This window comes from Helobdella robusta (genome assembly GCF_000326865.2).
Source record: "Helobdella robusta unplaced genomic scaffold HELROscaffold_52, whole genome shotgun sequence".
In the NCBI taxonomy this organism is placed as follows: domain Eukaryota; kingdom Metazoa; phylum Annelida; class Clitellata; order Rhynchobdellida; family Glossiphoniidae; genus Helobdella; species Helobdella robusta.
In genome coordinates, this window is record NW_008705269.1 from 139,802 (window position 1) to 161,063 (window position 21,262).

The window sequence follows — 21,262 nt, forward strand, 5'->3', positions numbered from 1 at the left end:
ACGCACCATTAACAACAATCCGTTTGTCTCTTCACGCCATAAAACTCAAACAATTTGTTCACTAACTTTATTATTTGCCACGCCTTAATATTTCTTTATACATATTTATTGCTAAATAATATTATATCCAATTGTTAAATATCTAATAATTCTTCAATAAATTGTCATATCATTAAATATTATTATCGACTTCCCATAATTTCTGCATTACTTCTTGTCACTATGCTAACTTTCTACACTTCAACTACGATAATACACAAACAATTTTATTCATAATTTTTCTTTTAAATTTGTTCGTTTATTTTATTTTCAACAATATAATGAGTTAATTTTAAAATATGGGTTGTTATTCATTTATTTATTCATTTTAATATCTAATATTCTATTTTCTATTTCTTATAATTTATATTATTAACTCCTCATTTGGTTTTACAATCTAGGCTCCGACGATGGCATTAGCCGAAACGGCCGTCAGCCAAACTTCACAGTTTAATAAAGTTGAAACAAAACAGCTTCGTGTTGTTGAAATTTTATTTAAAAAACTTCTAACTGCAAAATGGGGTGTAATCTTCAACCGTACATGTAAGAACCTCATACCAAATTATATATATATTTATTTATAAAATTATTTTACATAAAAATTGGAAGTTATCAAAAAAAACTTTGACAAAATATTACAAACTGTAAGAATAAATTGTTTAAAATATTTTATATAAAGTAAAAAAGTCCGTTATGTTAGAATTGAACTAGACTAACATTCAATTACCAGTTCCACTTCTTTTTCATCGATATCATCTAAATCATTTGTCGCTCTGCAAACAATGGATCCTCTACAGTTTCTTTTAATATTTAACAACGTTACCGATGAACCTTGATACGTCCACATGACATTTGGCTCTTACAATCACAAAAATTTGAAGAATTTTGTTTTTAAGTTTTTAAGAAAAATATATCTTGATTTAAATTTAAAAATTTACCATTTTGTCTCAGTTGCGATGTCAAAAGTTTGTCCATCGTGTTGTTATTCAGCAATTTGCACAACGGACTTTCATTGGCTCTCATTATTCTATACCAGGTTATTACGGGTGGAGGGGTGCCGACAGCAGAACATTGCAAGGTCACGTTATCATCTTCACGAACTACTGTTAGGTTGCTTGTCAAGGAATGTTCAATTCTGGGTGGAACTGAAACAACGTTAGAAAGAAATTAAATTAAAATATTTCAACACCTTATGTTTTTACAAATTTTAAAATTTGAGGTAGCTAAATTATGATTTCAAGCTCTTCTGGCAGTCATTTTATATTTAACCATTTCGTTAACTTTTAAAAATATATATTTTATCATACAGGCCTATATTAATTATATTTTATGATTTGAGTACATTTTGAAGTTGTTATAACTGCAAATGTCAATTAGTCAATTATTGTAACGTTCAGTTAAGTTTATATTGTATTATTTTCATGTTAAAATGCAAAAAAATACCAAAAGATTACCGATTTCAAAAAACTATGGTGACACTAAGTTTGTTAACAGCAGTTAAGCCCTAAAATATAAATTCAGTTGTTCAGCAATTGTCAGTGAGCCGGCGAGATTATAACTCTATTCAACCATTTATCATTTCTTTGATTTAATTTGTCATACGCAATTGCCCACACGCAGCAATTTTGCATTTATAGGAATGCACTAGGTGACCACAGTTTGTATCGTGTCTGGCTTTCTTGTGAAGTTGTTTTTCATAATTAGAGATGACGTTTAATGGTTGGTGTATTAAATCCCAAGTTTAATCGTTTCTTGTTCATTCTTGTTTTTGTTCAAAACTCAATTGCAAATTGAACAATGCATGCATGGAATGATATTTCTAAACAACTGCAGTTTCAATCGAATATATGTTATATTTTTTGTTTTATGTACATTGCTCAGAGGTTTTCAATATAATTGAAGCATGCGCTTTAAGGTATCATGGTTAATCCAGACAACATTCATATTACCACATTACTGCCTGCAATTCTGTCACATTGTTTTATATTATGATATAAGTTTATATTATGATATAAGTCTTACTGAAGTTGATACTTGGATAGTAAATTGTAAAATAATTTATTTGCACACCCAAAAGGAAGAGTGAACAAAAATGAAACCGAAAAAGAATACATTCTTAATTAAATCGAAATTTGTCCAATTCAAATAAGAAAAAATCAGCACGATATTAAAACAGATTAATAAAGTTAAAAATTATAACAGAAAAACAAACACATTAAATATAAAAAAAATGTATATGCTACATTAATAAAAAATTTGTTCAAATAAAATATAAAACAAACAACAAAAAAAAACCCAAAAACATTAAAATCGTTCAAAATTAAATACATACAAAACTGAACTCATAAAAGTTGGCACATGGCAACGATTGTAAAAAGTGGCTATTAATTCAATAAACATTAATGACAATTCGGTCTAGTTTTGCACTTCAACGCGGAAGCTGTGTCATTTTTTACAAAAATTTATCAATGCCTGTTCGTGTCAAATCGTTAGCAAAAATTGCTATCGAATAAACTGAATGTTCTATTAAAATGCATATTAAAACGTGCCTCAAAAATTGTATTGGGTGGATTGGAATACGAACACGTCACCAGTGGCGGATCCAGGGTGGTTCGAGAATTCATTTCCCAAACAGACCATGAATGAAGAAAATATTGAACATTTTGTGTATAATGTTGCCACAAAGTAAACGTAAATTATCAAAAAAATAGGTCATCAACTAAGAGTTTTGAAAATCATCCCCAACTAAAACGGAAACATTTGTAAATAATGAAATTACCTTTGACGAAGAGATAAACTATTTTTTTTCTTATTGGACTGACATTGACCGTGCAAAAGTAGATTCCTGCATCACTTTCTTTCACCGCTGTTATCTGCAAGTTCCAATCCTTTGGGTCTTGTCTAATAACACTGAATCGATTGTCGTCGACGATTCTTCTATCTTCAAGAGTCAACGGTATTGAGGTTCTGTTATCTATCCAAGCCACCTCATTAATTTAATGAGTAACATATTAGGAAACTAAAATTTAAAAACAAACAACTCCATTATTACCAGATGCTACATAATGCTAAAAAGGTATAGCGACCTCGATGTTTTTCAAACTTCATTTTTTATCTTTCTGGCACAGCCGTTTGTTTAACTAAACAAATGCCAGGCCTCGGAAGATATGAAATAAAATAAAAATTTCACCGATGTTGCCATTTCTTTTTTGATTGTGAAACTAAATCCTAGAAGCAATTAAAAAAATATATTGATATAACTTATTGCATACTTGATGATTAGAAAGGTAATGAACGGAGCAAGGTAAAATAGCAGTTTGACCTTCCAGAACTGTCACGTTTGAAGAGGACAAATCAAAGGTCGGTCCTCGAGAAATAACTTTTGATGAAGTGTTTTTTAAAAACAATTAATAAATTCAAATACTTCTGATTTACTGGTTTCTGCTGTTTTATTTGTTATTAAGATTTTATAAAAAAAAAACAAACAAAATAAACACAATTCTTAATTTTGAATGGGTAGTTATTTTGACGAGAACATAATAAAATTTTATTATTATGCAAATCAAAAGCAACGTGCAACAGATAATTGATAGATCAGATCACTGATAATTTAACTTACCAATTTCTTCATAAAATTCATCCCGATCTTCAATATAGTCGTAACCCATATCTCCTTCAGTCTGGCCTTAAATTATAATTTTTTCAAATTAATTGTATTGTTGTTTCATCAAGTATTGCTCAAAGCCTGGGTGACGGCCTGGCAGCTAGAAGCACCTTGCAGTTTGAAGGGCCTCGGAATTTAAGGGTTCTTGCATGAACACACAAAATTTTCAAACAAAAAGAATATTTATGTTTTAAGATCCTATCAATTATTTTTAATTTTTTTATAACGTATTTACAGTGAAATGTGTCATGTGATATATTGTGATAAGGTCATTTATTAATTTGTACAAACAAAAATTATTATCGTTTTTTAAAACAGAAACTTTTCTGTTTAACACGTTTAACACCTTCATAACATTTGTATTTTATAACTTGTGTATGCATTCTATTAATTAATTTATTGTTCCTTATTATATTGTTTTATTCATTATATCATTATCATTTTTACGCAGTGTTAATATTTTGGCATATCAAAGCTCATTATTCAGCAAGATAAATAACATCAAAAATCAAAACCAATAAAACATTGAATACATAAAAATGAAAAGAAGCTTTTTAGATACCGCGAAAAACGATTCAACAATTTATCGGCTAAATTTCGTGACCATTAATTACCACCAATGCTAAACAATCACAAATTTATTTTAGAACCGGGTTGAATTTGTTCTGATTTGGTATTTTAAAGCGGTTCTCGCAGCCATTGAATAACAAAATCAAAATTATTAACAAATCATGAAAAAATGCGCTTTAATTTTTCCTTTCTGGTCGATATTTTTAGAGTCTTAAGGTTTATGATTTTGTATGCAATTCAGAAATTCTGAGGTTCGAAAAAAGTGCTGTAACTGAAAACACTTTAAAAATTTGTAGATCACTTTTTTTTTAATAATATATAAATGTATAAAAATTACATTGCATATAATATTTGCGTTCTAATCCAGTCTCTGCAAATCAGAAGCAGAGGTCTTTATTTACGTATATTTTTCAAATAATTCAGTATCAAGAGTTAAAACTTCAATAATATCTTTCAATAATATCCTTCTTGTATGGGACTCTCATAAATAATTATGATTCAAGGAAGCTTAGCTCAGGCGTTTTTATAGATCTAAGCAAGGCATTCGATTTAATTGACCACAATATTTTATTGTATAAACTGTCTAAGTATGGTTTTCGAGGTATAGTACTGAGCTGGTTCAAGTCTTACCTATACAATCGGTGTCAATATGTCTGTATTGAAGGTGTTGAATCGTTGCCTAAGGAAATAGTTTCTGGAGTTTCCCAGGGTTCAATCTTGGGACCGCTTTTGTTTATTCTGTTTATAAATGATATTTTTTTAATATCAAATGTGTGCACCACTATTTTATTTGCTGATGACACGACTATATTCTTGTCTGACGAAGACCCGATAAGACTATTTTCTGAAATGAATAACCAACTGGTTAAATTCTCCAACTGGTTCACTGGAAACAGGTTGGTTCTGAATTCAAAAAAATCCTGCTATTTAGTCTTTGGCTCTAAAATCAAAACGAAGAATGATATCTTCTCTGGCCTAACCATTCACATAAGTGACTCAGTGATATCCGGAAACTCGTCAGCTAAATTTCTGGGAATTATTATCCAGTCTGACTTGAAATGGAATGAGCATATAAATTTGTTGGTAAGCAAATAATATAAAATTACTGGCATTATTTATAAATCACGCAATAAATTAGGTACTAAAATCATGTTAATGCTATATTACTCCCTAATCTATCCATATCTCCTATATGGAAATGTTTTTTGGGGAGCTTCTTATGATTATTTACTAAAATCATTGACAATAGTACAAAAAAGATACCTTAGGGTTTGTTTTTTCTGAAACACCTTGATCATACACTGGCAATATATTCCAATAATAGTATCATCCGTATTGAACAGCTTAATAGGTATCTAACCTTGTGTTTCGTTTAAAGAGTGTTATATGATGCTGAGTTCAACATGTTAGGCTCATTTGAAACGGTGTCAACAAACACTAGGCAAAAAGGTTTGTTGATACCAATGACTTGCAAAACTGATTTAAATGCTAGATACTGGGCGGTAAGAGGAATTCGTCTTTGGAATTCCTTGGAACTAGGTAAGAAAAAATTTTCCGGATATAATGAATTTAAAAAATATATAGAAAACTTATGCAGATCAATGTAGGTATGATGCTTTCTTTGTTTAATTTTGTCGTGTTTTATTTAATTGTTTTACATCTGATTGAATATTTAACCTCCTTACTTTAAGTTATAAAAATGGATTTATTGGGTTTATTTATATTTATCGATATACTAAAAATGTTTATATTTGTATCTCATATTGTTGCACAACTAGTTAAGGTGGTCAGCACATGCTTTCATTTATAAGATCTATTTTTTTCGAATAAAATTCTGGAAAAAAAATAATTTGGCATTGCATAAAAAGCATTGCAAAATATCTTTTGTTAACTTTAAATTTAGATCTCGTACCGTCACAACGTTTCAGTCTTCACATTGTGTAGTATTTAGTATTTTTTCCAGTAAATAAGATTTGCTGATCACGTTCCTAACTCACGTTTCAAATTAATAATATAATTATCAAACATTATCATTAAACTCACGCTATATTTAAATCAATAAATTTAAATTTATTTTATCATGTTTCGATAAATCCAGCTTTTTCAACCAATCGCCATCCATCACAACATCCATAAACCTATTATTCCTCAAATATCTGTCAAGCAAATAACAGCCTTAAATATAAATGCTTAAAATGTCATTACTAATTTTATAGATAAATAATATATTATGCTATCTTTTATAATTACCATTTCCACAGATGTTCTTTTGAAATTGCCAATTCTTAGCACTAGGCTGACACAATTTTTTATTGTGTCCAACAATTCAATAAAAAAGTGAGAACTGAAATTTATAAAAAGCTAAATGAATGTTATATAGTAAATATAAATAATAATTTTTTTGGTGTTTGCCCATCTGCAACGGGGACGTCTATCTTTGCCAATTAATATTCCACGTGAGTAGCGAAACATTAAAATAACATGTAGTACAGGTAGAAGTGATTAACTCAAATACATGGCAATGCATATATAATGTTTCATAATTACTCTCAAATATAAAATAATTTATTATAAAAATTGAATTTTATAAACAGGCTTGTTTCATCGATTTTGTTATTTTTATGATGTAAAGAAATATCTATTTGGTAACATAATGGAATTCAATAAAAATGATTTACGAAAATAATTATAGTTTTATACAACGCAGTCACATTTAAAGCACACATAACAAATAATTCTGGTTTGTCAAAAAACAAGTTACGTTAACAAATAAAAAATAAAAAAAATTGTTTTTATATGGTCGAAAATTGATGAAAGTTTCGTCTAAAACTTTTAATTTAAAAACTATTAAAACTGAAAGCTGGTTATAAAAAGCTTTTTTAAATTTAATCAGTTTTAATCAAGCAATAACACAACAATACTTACCTCTGACATAAAACAAAGTTAGCCAAATTTTGAAAACTGCAGTTACACAGAACATCTTAACAAGATGGCAACCAAATCATCAACTTACGTATCTTCTAGTGCTGGTACTGCGTTGGTTTTACAAAAACATATCTGCCATATATATATATATATATATATATATACATATGTATATATATACATATATATATATACACACACACATATATATATACATACATATATATATATATATATAACATTGGAGCACCAAATAAAATCAGTAACAAAAGTGCGTACTTTGCAAATGCAAAAATTATAAATAATTAAAAAATCCTTGGATCGACGAACTTTTCAAACAATAATGTATGTGTTCACTCACTCGCGTTTGGACAACTTCAATAGTCTGTTCGATGGTTAACCCAAAAAAAATCGATGAAAAAGTTACAATCAATTAAGAATGGTACTGCTAGAGTTGTTTCAGGAGCTCTTAGATTCGACAGTTATTCTCCGATTTTAGAACAACTTCACTGGTTGAATGGAATCCTCACTAATAAATTTAGAAACAGAGGAATCATCGATAATGATGAGACTTAAAAGTTAAACATACAAAGAATTAACATTGTAGAAGAATTAACATTGTACAAAGAATTAACATTGTATATATATATATATATATATATATATATATATATATATATATATATATATACATATATATATATATATATGGCCACATACACAACGTATCAATTCGAACACCAAAGATAGTCTAGATTTACCGAAAAAAGCTTTTTTATTTTATTTTGTCATGCTTACAATAAATACAAATTTTTGTTTGGACCTCAAAAAACTTGACAATGAATTACGATCTACCGTTAGTAAAATCGAAAAATTAAATAGGAAGCTAAATAACACGGAATATGCTGTGATTTTCATCAATAATTGCATTTCTGGCGGTTTTAATCCAATAGATATATATATATATATATATATATATATATATATATACTGTGCTTCTACAATGTTAATATATATATATATATATATATATAAATGTATATAATACATATATATTAATCTATATATTATATATATATATATTTGTGTGTGTGTGGTGTGTTTTAACTATACAGCATGGTATATATGTGTATGGGTGTGTGTTTATATTAACTGAATGCAGGTTCGTGATATTTTGTTGTCGTTACTCGTAATGTAATTTGAGATCATGATTCGTCTGTTCTGCAGTAGATGGCATCTTTGAAGTGATCGTAATTACAGATGACCACCCACTTCCTCAATCGATATGACATGCCTTGTGCACGTAGAAATTCATTTCTGTTTTCTTTTTTACAAATTTTATTAACATAGGAAAATTTTTATTTATGCTTATGTAATGTTAATATGTTTTTAAAAATAAAATTTGTTAACATTTTGTTCGTCCAAACTTCTCATCTGAAAATCAAATTAAATAAATCTCTTGACGTTAAGCGTGCGTTATTTTAATACCATTTTTCAATTTATTTTTCACAAATAGAATTATGATAAGTCCACCATGACATTACTTGTTTAACAAATTAAATGAAGTCTGGTGTTTTAAACTAGCGTTTAATTTCATCTTTTCAAATTTTCTGTGAAGTTACTTTAAAATGTGATGTTGTTAAAAAAGAAAGATATTGCAAAACTAATTAAAAGAAATTAATTTTTTTTCAACATTTATAAAAATTGTTTGGGTGTTTTTAATTGTAAAATAAGATAATTATTTGGTTGAAATACATGTTTTGAATTTGTTTTCTATTTTTATGAAAGTTGAATACAAATAAAAGCCTAGAATGGCGCAACAAGTTGCACGTATTGTTTTTGAGACGTGATTCGGTTTGTTTACGAACGTGTGGCAAACAGCACAGCTTTAACAAAATTCAATTAAAAAACTGTTTGGTCATGACTTAAAAATAGACAGTTTTTTTAGACGCAAGAATTAAACCACACTGTGTATGATGACTTTCGAGTTTTGGACGGATGGCATCTGAATGTTGGCGCGTACAACCGCGCAATGCACTTCGACACTTCGAGGCAATCATATGATTCAAACTTTTTTCTTTTCTCTTTTTTCACGATTTGCATTACCAGTTTACAGTAAAAAATTATAACAATAGTAACAATAAGTCGGCCTGTGGTAGGAACATGTAACTACGTGGTTGGTTACACTGGTTGTCAGTTTCTAAGCGATTATTGTTCAAAATTGCTATCCTGGTTCCAAAATTTGTAAATAACAGTGCAATAATAATAATGAGAACATTTTTTATTTTATCATAAAAATATAATTGAATGTAAAATAAATAGAAAAATAAAAACATAAATAAATTTAAAAAATGTTAGTTAAGATATATTTTACGTAGCTCATTATCCAAAATGAATGAGTACAAGTTAAATTTTTTTAAATTAACAACTCAATAGTTGTTTACATCGCAAGAAATAGCATAATAATAATGCGAACACTTTCATTATTCAGCTCAAAGTAAAATACCATGCGATTGGACGGTGTCTTCAACATCAGGCGTCTACAAGCAAAATCAAAGAAAAAGATAGTTATCGTTCGCGATCATCTCTTTGCCGATGATTGTGCTCTGATTGCACATTCAAAAAGTTAAATTCAATTTTTTTTTCATTCGTTTTCATGCAGTAGCGAAAAAATTTAGACTCAAATTAAGTTCGAAGAAAACAGAGGATGTAAGGGAACATCAAAGCTACCCAATCTCATCAGACTCAACGGCCACAGTATTAGCGGACGGTTTGCAGTTGAATCCTGCTAATAGATTTTGTTATCTTGGCAGCTACATCTCAAATGCCGCTGCCATCGATAATGATATTTCAGCTAAGCTCACAAATGCTGGTGCTGCATTTGGGAGACTGGGTAGACGTATCTGGTAAAAACATGGGATATCTCTGCTACCAAAATTGCATCTACAAAGCAGTTATACAGATAGTCTGCCATACGGTTGTGAGACATGGACAATTTATTGACGCAATGTACAAAAGCTCGATCAATTCTACATGAAATGTCTTCAGGCTATTGCTAACATCAAATAGGAAGATAGAGTGTCCAATGTCATGGTATTTGAAAAATGTGATACTACGGGTATTGAGGCGCTGCTTCTTCACGCCCAGTTTTGCTGGTCAGGGAATATACAAGAATTCCAAAACAAGTGTTCTTTGGACAACTAGCCTTGAGAACACGTCTCGCAAGTAGTTCGGTCTTTAGATTTAAGAACAGTCTAAAGGAAAACTTTGAAAATTGTGGACTGGATCTTAAAACATTTTGCACTAAAGTCCGAGAGCTTACGGAATAGAGATCAAGCTCAAAGGCGACAATTTCCACCTTTGAACAGGCACAAATCGCAGCACGGGTTGTAAAAAAAACGGCCAAAACAGGTGGCTCAAGAGGGAAGCGGCACAAAGGTGTGGGTCTGTGGAACCTGTGATAGTCAATGTTTGTCTGAAATTGTATTTTTTCCCAATTGAAGTCACATTATGACCAAGTTCTTCGTCCGCAAAAATGCAGTCAATATCACTTCAACGCTGACATCGAGTCGCAGTTTCAAAAAACGTGTTTGTTAGTTTGGCTCATCCACACAGGTTGTTATTTGTCGGGAGTATTTCCAATTTCTGGAACAAATTTAAACAGGACTTTCGGAAGGCATATAATGTGTTTTGACCAATAATCAATACGAACAGTGCTGGTTAGCTACTTCTTGGCTTTAGTGTTGCTATCTTATTGCGAGATTTTTTGATGAAAAAAACAACAAGTAAAACGTTTATAATTTATTTTATTGACGTAATGCAAAATCAAACAAAAACATGTTCAACTATGCAAATTGACAAAGAGGATTTTGATCGTAAAACGTAGCGAGAAAGGAAGTTTTTAGAGATATATATAGCAAATTGTCACATGCTTAAAATAGGGATGTGCGGTCCAACAATACTCCCACACCAGATCGTCAGCGTAAACTATTTATCGATACTAATCAGGATATCGAGATGGGAGATGAACTATTCTTCCCGATCTTGTGGTTCTCTGAGGCGGTAAAATGTTGGTGTCGATGAGTCGATTTGGGTGTGCTGGAGTCGACGTAAATGTTTCTGTTGCTGGCGTGTCCTCGGATGACACTGAAGGTAGTGTTGACGTTTTTGTGAATGCAGATGTGACGTTCGACGACGGAGTTTATTTTGCTAAAAGCGCTGTGGTCGTTCTCGTTGGCATAGGTGACAGTATGGATGGTGCCGGTGTGTATGCAGGTTTGAGACGGTCTATAGCCACCGTGTCTCTATGTCTCTTAAAACCTGCTTCTTAGTGAAGGGATTTTGCTGGAAGTGAAGCAGTATGTCGATGTACTTTGCTGTGTTGACATTGCAAACAATTTTTGAACCAATTTCGGATGTCTTTATCAATGTGGGGCCAAACGTATCTAGTTTTTATTGACCTTGCTTCTTTTGCTCCTGGATGTGACAAAAAGTTGAAATTTAGAAAAACTGATCTTCACGTGCTTGTTGGAACTAAAGGGCAAAAGGTGCCTAATGAAGTGTCGACGATGATATTGTTTTTGCCGTTGTTGACTGGAATTATGCTGATTTTTAGTGAGTTTGTGTTGAATTAAACTTTTGTGAGAAAAAAGCAATGGGTTTTGCAATTCCGTTACTTTTCTGTTTTAGTACAGCTCCGTCAGCAACGCAACGTCTGAAAACTCGGTGAAGAGTTGAAAGGTACCTTTTTCTTAAACATACTGTAGGGATCAAACATTCATTTATTAACTATCTTATTTATTAATTATTATTAAAAATTATTGCAATTTTCAATGTTACCTAATCTATGTTTCTCTCGACTTCTTCCCTTTTTCCTGATAGCTTGTAAACGAAACGGTTCGAGATTCACGTGGGAATAAAGATACTATTTTATTACGCCTGAATTGTGTTTGTTTTATTTATTTTAACTCACAACAAGGTGTCTTGTTAGTAGCATAAGTTCGTACTAACAATACCATAACTTGGTTGCCGCTTGTAATGCCTGCTTGGCTTCTCTAAAACTTTGTTTTTGAACATCGTTGAGTTTTAGTTAACATGTCAGTGAGAGGTGACAATATTATTGAGCATTTAGAAATGAATCGATGGTAGAAATTGATCACTCCAATGAATCGGTGTAGTTGCTTTTCAGTTGTTAGTTCAGCAAAATTGATGATTGCTTGTACTTTGTAATCAAAAGGTCTAATGCCTTAGCTGTCAATTTGATGTTCAAGAAATGTTGTGGATGATTTTAATGGATTGATGGTTAGTCCGTTGTCGTGCATTCGTTGAAGAACTTGTTCTACATAGTTTCTGTATTCTTCTACGGTTTTGTATGTCATCAATGTATGCGTGGACAAAAGGTAGTCCTCTCAAAACACTATCAATGAACCTTTAGAAAGTCTGTGCGGCATTTCTCATTCCAAATGGCATTTTCAAAAATTCAAACAGACCGAACCGTGTAGTCACTGCTGTTTTTTGAATATCTTCCTTTGCCACTGGAATCTGGTGGTAAACCCGTACGAGGTCTAACCTCGTAAACCACCGCACCTGCTCCAAACAGACAGCGACATCGTGAATGTGAAAATTTGGATATCGACCAGGTATGGTCACGTTGTTGAGAGCACGGTAGTCTCCGCATCGTCTCCAATTTCCAAATGATTTCGCCACCATATGAAGTGGTGATGCCCAAGGGCTGTTTGACGATCTAATGATTACGAGCTGAAACATGTGTTGAAATTCGGCTTTAGCTTCTTGCAACTTCTCTGGGTGCAGTCGTCGTGGGACCAGTAGTTACAATGTGGTGTTGTACTTTGTTTTGTTTTTGTTGTTGCTGTTAACCGGCATCGTTAGTTTAGGAAACTTGTTGATGATTTTACTAATGTTGTTGTCCGACACCATGTACGGCTTTACGCCCGAGTTGGTATTGGTGCGTTCGACAATCCCTTGTACTTGTAACTTAATGACATTGTCAAAAATTTTGTCTCTTCAGGTCAAATGTAGTATTGAAATGTGACAGAAAGTCGGCGTCCAATATTTCCTGTATGACGTTGGCGATGATAAAAATTGATTGAAACTTACGTCGTAGACCAAGGTCAATAGTTACGAGTTGTTGGTCAAATGTTCAGCCTGTAGTCGGATTTGGGTCGTTGAGGATGTTGACATGGTTTGTTGAATGTTGATGTAATGGCCTGTTGTTTTAGCGGCTGTATGTTGTTGCTGTTTGTTGATGTTTAAAATTGATGCATGAAAGTTTGTAGATTTTGACGGTGTTCGGTAGCTGCATGGTCTTGAGCACTTCTTTGCTTTGGTCCCAAATGTCATATGGTATCAGCAAATGCCTGTCTTTTTATCATGTTTTATTGGGTGGAGATTTCATCTTAGATTCTTGCTGTTGTTGCTGATGGCTGCGCTTGAAAGCAAATTCTTCATCCATTTGACCTGTCAGCTCTTCAATACTAGCTTTTGCTACGGCGTTGTGGTTGTCGAGTTGTTGCGATTGGCTATTTGATGAATTCGATCAGCCATGTTGCTAACCTTTGCATTGTATCGTCAATTGAGGTTGCCGGTGTTATTTGTATTGTGGATGGTAATTGATCTAATCACAATTGTTTTAAAATGCTTTCGTTCCTGTTGTTGCCCCCCACAAGCTTCGCATGTGCCTCAGCAGTTGGGATGGCGTCCTGTCTTTAACGGCCGCGCCCCGAAGCAACGTACGCAAATTTTCTTCATCCGATTTTGAATATCTCTGCGTTAACACGTGCTTCAGCGAGGCGTAAGTTTGTGCTGACACCAATTCCATTTCCAATTAAGCGATGACGTTGGGTTTTTAAACTACACATGATAAAAATCTTTTCCTTCCGAGAATCTGCGGCCCTTAATCACGTTTTTCAAAGTATAAAAACCATGCTTTGGGGTTCGCGGTGCTGAATAGGTTCAATTGGAGTGCAACCCTCATTGTTGTACTCTTTGTTGTAGCTGTGTTTGTAGTTTAGCAAGACATCATTCGAGGTCATCAATTTGTGAGATTTTTTTCGTTGCAAAAAAAAACAAGTGAAATGTTTTTAATGTATTTTATTGATATAATGCAAAAATAAACAAAAACGTGATCGGCAATGCGAATTGACAAAAAAGAGTTCGACCGTAAACCGTAGCGAGAGGAGAAGTTGCCTTGGTTTTAAAGATATATAGGGGAGAGTTGTTCTAAATGGAACGTTTCCTTGATCAGAATGATGGTTTTGTCGCAAACTTAAACACATTTTAACTGTTACTGATATGAACGCACCCTTCTACCATCATGCATTACAACAGGAAGTCACAATTTTGTGTCTACTTTTACGCAATAACTCAATAAAAGCATTTTTTGTTTTTCGACCAGGTTGGTTTAAAATTTGCGAAACATTTAGGTCAAAATTAAAGTTTCATACTAATTTCTCAAAAATATTTTATTAACGTCATTTAAACAGTTGAGGTAAGTGGATTAATTAATTATTTATTTTCTACCATGCTTACAACCTTGTTGGAACTATCTTAGGTTTATTGAGTACAGACCCTGTTGCCTAGATTGGAACATGCCAGTTGCCTTGATTGGAACAGCGTTCCAATCGAGGTAACATGTTATTTAAAATTTTCCAATTCACATTCTTATTAAATAATTATAATTGATACTTAGTTTATTTGTTTAAAATATTTGTTACAATTATTTGTTATTAATTTAACCTCATCCATAAATCAACATCATTAGATATCACCCCATTTTTGTAAATTTGTCTCTATTTTTTAGCATAGTTTGATATTTATGTATTATTATTTACTTATTTTTTATAATTTAGCTATTTCTAATGACATTTTAAATAATATTTGTAGATGGCTAAAAGAGTTTGTGGAAAATGGACAAGTGAAGATCTAGAGCGTGCGTTGTCTGCTGTTCATCGTGGAGACATGAGACTATCAGAATCTGCCAGAGTATATGGATTACCAAAGTCAACTCTATCTCGACATTTAACTGGGAAGAATAAAGTTGCAACTGGTGATGTTAAATTTCATGGTCATGCTTGTATTTTCACACCAGAATTGGAAACAGAAATTGTTGAACATTGTCTTACTTTGGAATCTATGTACTTTGGATTACGAGTTGATGACTTGCTGAAGCTAATGGAATCAAACTTAACTTTAACAGAGAAGGTGGCATGGCCGGAAAAAAATGGTTTTATTCCTTCATGCGCAGACATCCTGAACTATCATTAAGAGAACCAGAATCAACATCTATGGCACGTGCCCAAGGTTTTAATAAAGAGCGTGTGAAATCGTTCTTTGAACTTCTGGCAAAAATTTATGATGAGGAAAATCTTAGCCCAGATCGACTATTTAACATGGATGAAAATACCTTGTCCACAGTTCAAGATGGGCAGTCCAAAATCATCAGTGCCAAAGGGAAAAAAAGAATTGGAGCTATGACAAGCAACGAGCGAGAGGAATCTGTTACAAGTGTTGTTTGTGTTTCTGCTTCGGGCCAATATATACCACCCATGTTGATATACAAACGTAAACGAATGAAAGTAGAAATGACAAATGGTGCACCTCCAGGCACAGTTTTCAGCACACAAGAAAAGGGGTGGATGTCAAATGATGGCTTTATCGAATGGTTAAAACATTTCATATCCGTAGTGAAGCCAACAAAGGAAACCAAAGTTGTCTTTGATGGCCATGTGACTCATGTAAAAATTTTGAAAGCCATTGAATTTGCAAGAGAAGCTGGGGTACGTATGATTTCCTTACCACCTCATACCACTCATCGACTCCAGCCTTTAGATGTTTCTTTTTTTGGCTCTCTGGGCAAATATTATGACGATGCCTTGAGAAAGTGGATGAGATCACATGTCTCCAGACCAGCCACAACATGGCAAGTGGCTGAAATATTTGGAGAAGCCTATGGTCGAGCAGCCACCATCGGTATTGCATGTAGCGGATTTAGAGCTAGCGGACTATGGCCACTTGATTTCAACATATTTTCGGATGCAGATTTTGCTGCGTCTTCATTCAGTGATATAATATCACCTACAGTGGCACTAACAACATCTACTGAAACATTGACCTCTACTGAAACACCAATAAAATCAATTGCAGCAGAAGCAATGACATCTTCTTAAATAACGACAACATCTACGACTGCAGCAACAACATCAACTGAAACTGCAGCAACTTATACTGCTTCACCGGCATCTACAAGAGCTACTGAAGGCTTTGGTCAAGTCTTAAAATCACCATCGAATAATCATTCAATATCTCAAGAACACATCTCAGTTAACACTCTTTCACCCTTACCAGTTATTGGAGTTGAAGAAAAAGCAAAAAAAAAAAAAAAAACTCGTGCAACCCATGCAGCCGATGTCACGAGTACGCCGTATAAGAACAAATTGGAAAACATGCCAGTTAATATTAAGAGGGCAGTATGTCGAGAACTCGAAGTTATAGTTTCAAAAAAAAAGAAATTGATAAAACCGATACTCAAAGTCAGTAGAGTTAAGAATAAAAAAATAAAATTAGTGGAAAGTGATTCATCTGATTTTAAGAATAAAGAAGAAAGTAAGGATGGACATTCGAACTATGGAATACTTATAAATAATTTTGAAGTTGGAAAATGGGTGCTTGTGCAATACAACACAAAAAGTCAATCAAGGTTCTATGTTGGCAGAATTAATAAAAACAATAACGAACATTTAAATTCAAAGGACGGTAAATGGGAAGTTCACTTTTTAAGGCGAAGTCAGCGAAGCAACAATTTTATCGATTCTTTGCCACCGAATCAAGCAGTAGATGATGTCGATGAAAATTACATAATAACTGTATTGCCAGAGCCTTCTGTTCGCAGAGGAATCTATACTTTCGAATACGATTTTAGTAACTACATGGTAGAATAATTATTTCAGTTAAGTAGTCGACTAGTCGTTCAGTAATTAGTTAAGTTTTGTAGACCTGTATAACTGTAAAATTTAAAAAAACTTTACATATGAAAGTTTTTGTATTTTTTCAGATTTTGACTTTTGAATATGATTTTTTACAATTAAAACACATTATGAATAACATAATTTTTTCAGATTTTGACTTTTGAATATGATTTTTTACAAATAAAACACATTATGAATAACATAATTCACTTATTTGAGCTTAATAATGTAATAAAATTCAATAAATCATATCTTTCTCAATTAGGGTAACAACGATTTCCAGTGTTCCAATTAAGGCATATATATGAGTTCCATTCAAGGCAACTGGTTCCTTGATTGGAACAAATGCATGTGGTTGTTTCATCTTCATTTTCCAACTTGTCAAGTATGCCTGTAAACATCTAGTGTGATTCATATATAAACAATGTTTTGCTTGAGGGAATGGCTATCACATTTCAATCTTGTTGCTAAACAAAAATCTTTTATGACCATTTTTTGTAAAGTGTTCCAATCAGAGCAACTCTCCCCTATATATAGCAAAACGTCACATGTTTAAAATAGGGATGTGCGGTTCAACATTCTTCAAAATCGTAGATTTTGCCCAGATATATAAAACGCCCATCAAGTTAGATTGGCGGAATTGGTTTGTTGTCGATGGTCAACTATCAGAGCAGTTTTAGCAAATAATAATAATATAAACTCTTATTTCTCGTAAACTAAAGTAAAAACAAAAAAGTAGAATAAATAAAATTAAACTCGTCATTTATGAATCGGTACAAAAATGTTAAAATATAAAAATTGGATTCCTGTAACAGTAAAAAACATACGACGACGATATCACGCAATTTATTAAGCTTTCTCTAAAATGGTCAGACCAAGTCATATTGACTAATGTTAATTTAAATAGATTATAAAACCTATAGGTGAAATTTCATGTGTTCAATAAAAATTGTAAAATTAAAAATCGTTTGACGGAATAGTTGTTGTTTTGATACCACATGCTTGTTTGTTTTGCATCGCAGATGCAACATGTGGCTTTGACCGCTTCACCAATGCTGACTGAGATATTTTATGGTGAATTTGAATAAAACCTCAGGTAATATAATTGTTGATGGACCAACGAGTAATCTCTGAATCGTAAATGTAATCTTTGATCGACTTTATTAAGCAATTTAGTTATGAAAGGTGATTGATACTACCATTACCTTAGCGCTGTCGTTGTTTTAGAACGTTGTTGGCCAGTTTTATTTCATTTTTTTGAATTTTGTAGTTGATATTAATTTACTTGTTATACGTTTCATTTCACAGATATCTCATTTCTGGGACTCATCAGTAGCCCGAGTTTAAACTCTAACTCAGTAGAAATATTAGGGTAACATGGGGTAAGACGCCCCCCTCTAAGGAAATAGTTCGATTAAATCAAATTTATGCTATAAAACTGTGAGATTTTTAAATTTCCAGAAAAATCACTCATAGTATTTTATATAAATACATAATTTTAACAAATAAAAAGGACCCAATGAAAAATTTTTGCCATTAAAACTTTTTTGATAAAGGGGCTTCTTACCCCAGCATTGGGGCAAAACGCCTACTGGGAGGCGTTTTACCCCATGTCAATGTCATAGATAGTGTTTAAAAATACATTGGTAAATTTGAATATTCAATCAAATTTATTAAACAAAACTATAAAAACAATGTTAACAAATATTGAAAAAAACTGTTAATGTATTTAAATTGATTATTCAATTATCCAAACGTTTATTTTTTGTTTAGAGGCCACAAACCAGTGCATTCAAAACCATGCACAGCTTTTTCTGGGGTGGCTGCTTTCAAAAATGCTTTTGAAAATAGTCCAGCTATTTCATAAAAGGTTATCCGTCTTCCTTTGTTACTAAGCATCCATCCATCTGCAGTTGCATTGTATGCAGCTTTCAATCCTTTAAAAAAGGAAACATCAAGAGGCTGCATCTTATGTGTGCAGTGGGGTGAAAATGTTATTAATTCAATTCCATTTTCACGACAAAATGTCACTGCCTCAAGTGTTTTGTGAGAGTGATGTCCATCAAGAAAAATAAGATGCTTGTCTTTTTTTGATGGCTTTACAATAAATGTAAAATGATTCAACCATCTCATAAAACATTCACTGTCTGTCCAACCGCTTGGGGTACAAACTCCAATAGCACCTGGTGGTGCCTCATTCATCAAAGAGTCAACCATACGCTTCAAACCAACAAACAACTGTTTAATTTCATTTTTCAATTTTAAGGATTAAAACAATATCAAATAGTTCTAGTATAAAATTATTCTTTAATTACATTATTTAAAAGGGGGCGTTTTACCCATTTTGTAGGGGGGCGTTTTACCCCAAAATGTATTGTAAAATTTTAACCGATAATGTGCTACGATGGATTAAAATTTAGATTTAAAAAAAATCGTGTTAAATAGTGTAAATAATACAAAATTTTATCACTTATTTCAACTTTTTGAGAATAACTTCAGTTTTTGAGAAAAAGCTTTAATGATTATGTTTATATTTGTAATAGATAGCCCTAAAATCTTAAACTTTCATTAATTATCAACCAAAACAACGCGCGGCTTCCACAACACAGACCATTTAATAACATAGATAATCTAATATTATGGCAGTTAAAAAAAAAATTGCAGCGCAATAATTTCGCTCAACATGGACGGGAGGCCTCTTACCCCTAGTAGGCGTTTTACCCCACGTTACCCTACCTCATTAGACAATATTGCAAACTGATGTGGTTTTTAAAGTAATTCACAGAAACACTTCTAGTCGATAGAGACGTACTGTTACTATGCCGAATGAAAAAGAAAAAATTTTGTGAGTTGACTTGAATCTACAAGTGCGTGAGTTTATAAAGGGTGAGAATTTCTGACCTGCTCACGCAAGTACGGTCGGCCAGTACGAGTACATAAAATACACTATCTCTCACGACGACCAAAGGCGCGTTTTTGTGAACACCCAATTCTTTTTAGACTAGACGCGTTTCGTTCCTTATAGGACTAATCAGTAGCCCGAGTTTAAACACTAACTTAATGCAATTATTATTTTAGTGAACAATATTGCAAAGTTTAGTTGTTTTTTAAAGTAATTCACAAAAACACTTTTAGTCTGCCGAATAAAAAAGAACAAATTTTGTGAGACGACTTGAATCTACAAGTACGTGAGTTTATAAAGGATGCTTGCTAATTTAGCCGACACTCCTTGTTATTACTATACAGAAACAACCAATACGAAGCTTGCTCTGCGCTACTAATAAAGTAATAATTATTTTTAGGCATGCTGTACGTTTCCTGCTTGACAGTCCCAACTCTTTGAAAAGTTGTGCTAGACAAGTTCCTTAATGAACTCTTTCACAACCATCCTGCCTTCTTATCATTATGTCGTACCCTATTGAGGAAGAAAGTAAAATATTGTATATATATATATGTGTGTGTGTATTTGTGTGTGTGTGTGTGGTGTGTGTGTGTACTTTCCAGGCCAAATGTAACAAACATTAATTAACGTATGTCTAGTGTTTACTTCTCTACTTTATACATGTTAAAATAAATGTAGACACTGTATATTTTGCTATCCAGCCAACTATCTAGCCGGAGCTGAATATGGCCGGATAGTGAAAAATGGTCGGATAATCGGCCGGAGCCGAAGCTAAGCTCCGGTGCAACCCAAATAACAAGACTTTCTGTCTCAGAGACTGCTTTCATCTTGCTTCTAATTATGGTTGGTAAAGACCTTCAACATTTTCAGCAAAAATTAAGGACAACTGCTGAATGTGACGAACACTAGAAACAATAAACAATTCTTTTATAGTTTCATACAGTTTATGACTTGTTATTTGCCACAAAAATGACACAGTAAGCAGATTTTTCGAATATTTTATGGCTTGATTCTTAAATTAGGTAAGTTTTATCTGAGCCTTTACAAATTCTAACAATTGTGCGTTCAGCAGTTTGACATTTGATGAAGTTATGCTGTTATATATTGTTATTACTAATAGATAGGTGAGATATGATTGCTTTTTTCAACCATTAGGAATAAAAATTTTATTAAATTTTT

At 32.4% G+C, this 21,262-nt stretch overlaps 4 protein-coding genes across 4 annotated transcripts in view; 2 read left to right on the top strand and 2 right to left on the bottom strand.

Annotated features, from left to right (window-relative positions):
- HELRODRAFT_86450 (hypothetical protein) overlaps window positions 1-3,416 on the bottom strand; it is a gene marked incomplete at both ends in the record, with an annotated part of 9,965 nt that extends 6,549 nt beyond the window's left edge. Inside the window, 4 exons of the mRNA XM_009027920.1 lie at window positions 757-897; window positions 1,047-1,184; window positions 2,819-3,026; window positions 3,312-3,416. Coding sequence (XP_009026168.1) covers window positions 757-897; window positions 1,047-1,184; window positions 2,819-3,026; window positions 3,312-3,416 — 592 coding nt within the window. The remainder of the gene's footprint in view (window positions 1-756; window positions 898-1,046; window positions 1,185-2,818; window positions 3,027-3,311) is intronic.
- Window positions 3,417-15,103: 11,687 nt separating this feature from the next.
- Window positions 15,104-15,388, top strand: HELRODRAFT_146940 (hypothetical protein; the record flags this gene model as incomplete). Its single annotated transcript, XM_009027948.1, has 1 exon — window positions 15,104-15,388. A coding segment is annotated over one exon (285 nt), but the record flags the coding sequence as incomplete, so codon positions are not given.
- Window positions 15,389-15,423: 35 nt separating this feature from the next.
- HELRODRAFT_86484 (hypothetical protein) lies at window positions 15,424-16,383 on the top strand (the record flags this gene model as incomplete). Its single annotated transcript, XM_009027926.1, has 1 exon — window positions 15,424-16,383. The coding sequence occupies one exon, from the start codon at window positions 15,424-15,426 to the stop codon at window positions 16,381-16,383; it is 960 nt and encodes a 319-aa protein (XP_009026174.1).
- A 2,556-nt stretch (window positions 16,384-18,939) lies between these two features.
- On the bottom strand, window positions 18,940-19,383 carry HELRODRAFT_86469 (hypothetical protein; the record flags this gene model as incomplete). Its single annotated transcript, XM_009027923.1, has 1 exon — window positions 18,940-19,383. The coding sequence occupies one exon, from the start codon at window positions 19,381-19,383 to the stop codon at window positions 18,940-18,942; it is 444 nt and encodes a 147-aa protein (XP_009026171.1).
- Between the last annotated feature and the right edge of the window lie 1,879 nt (window positions 19,384-21,262).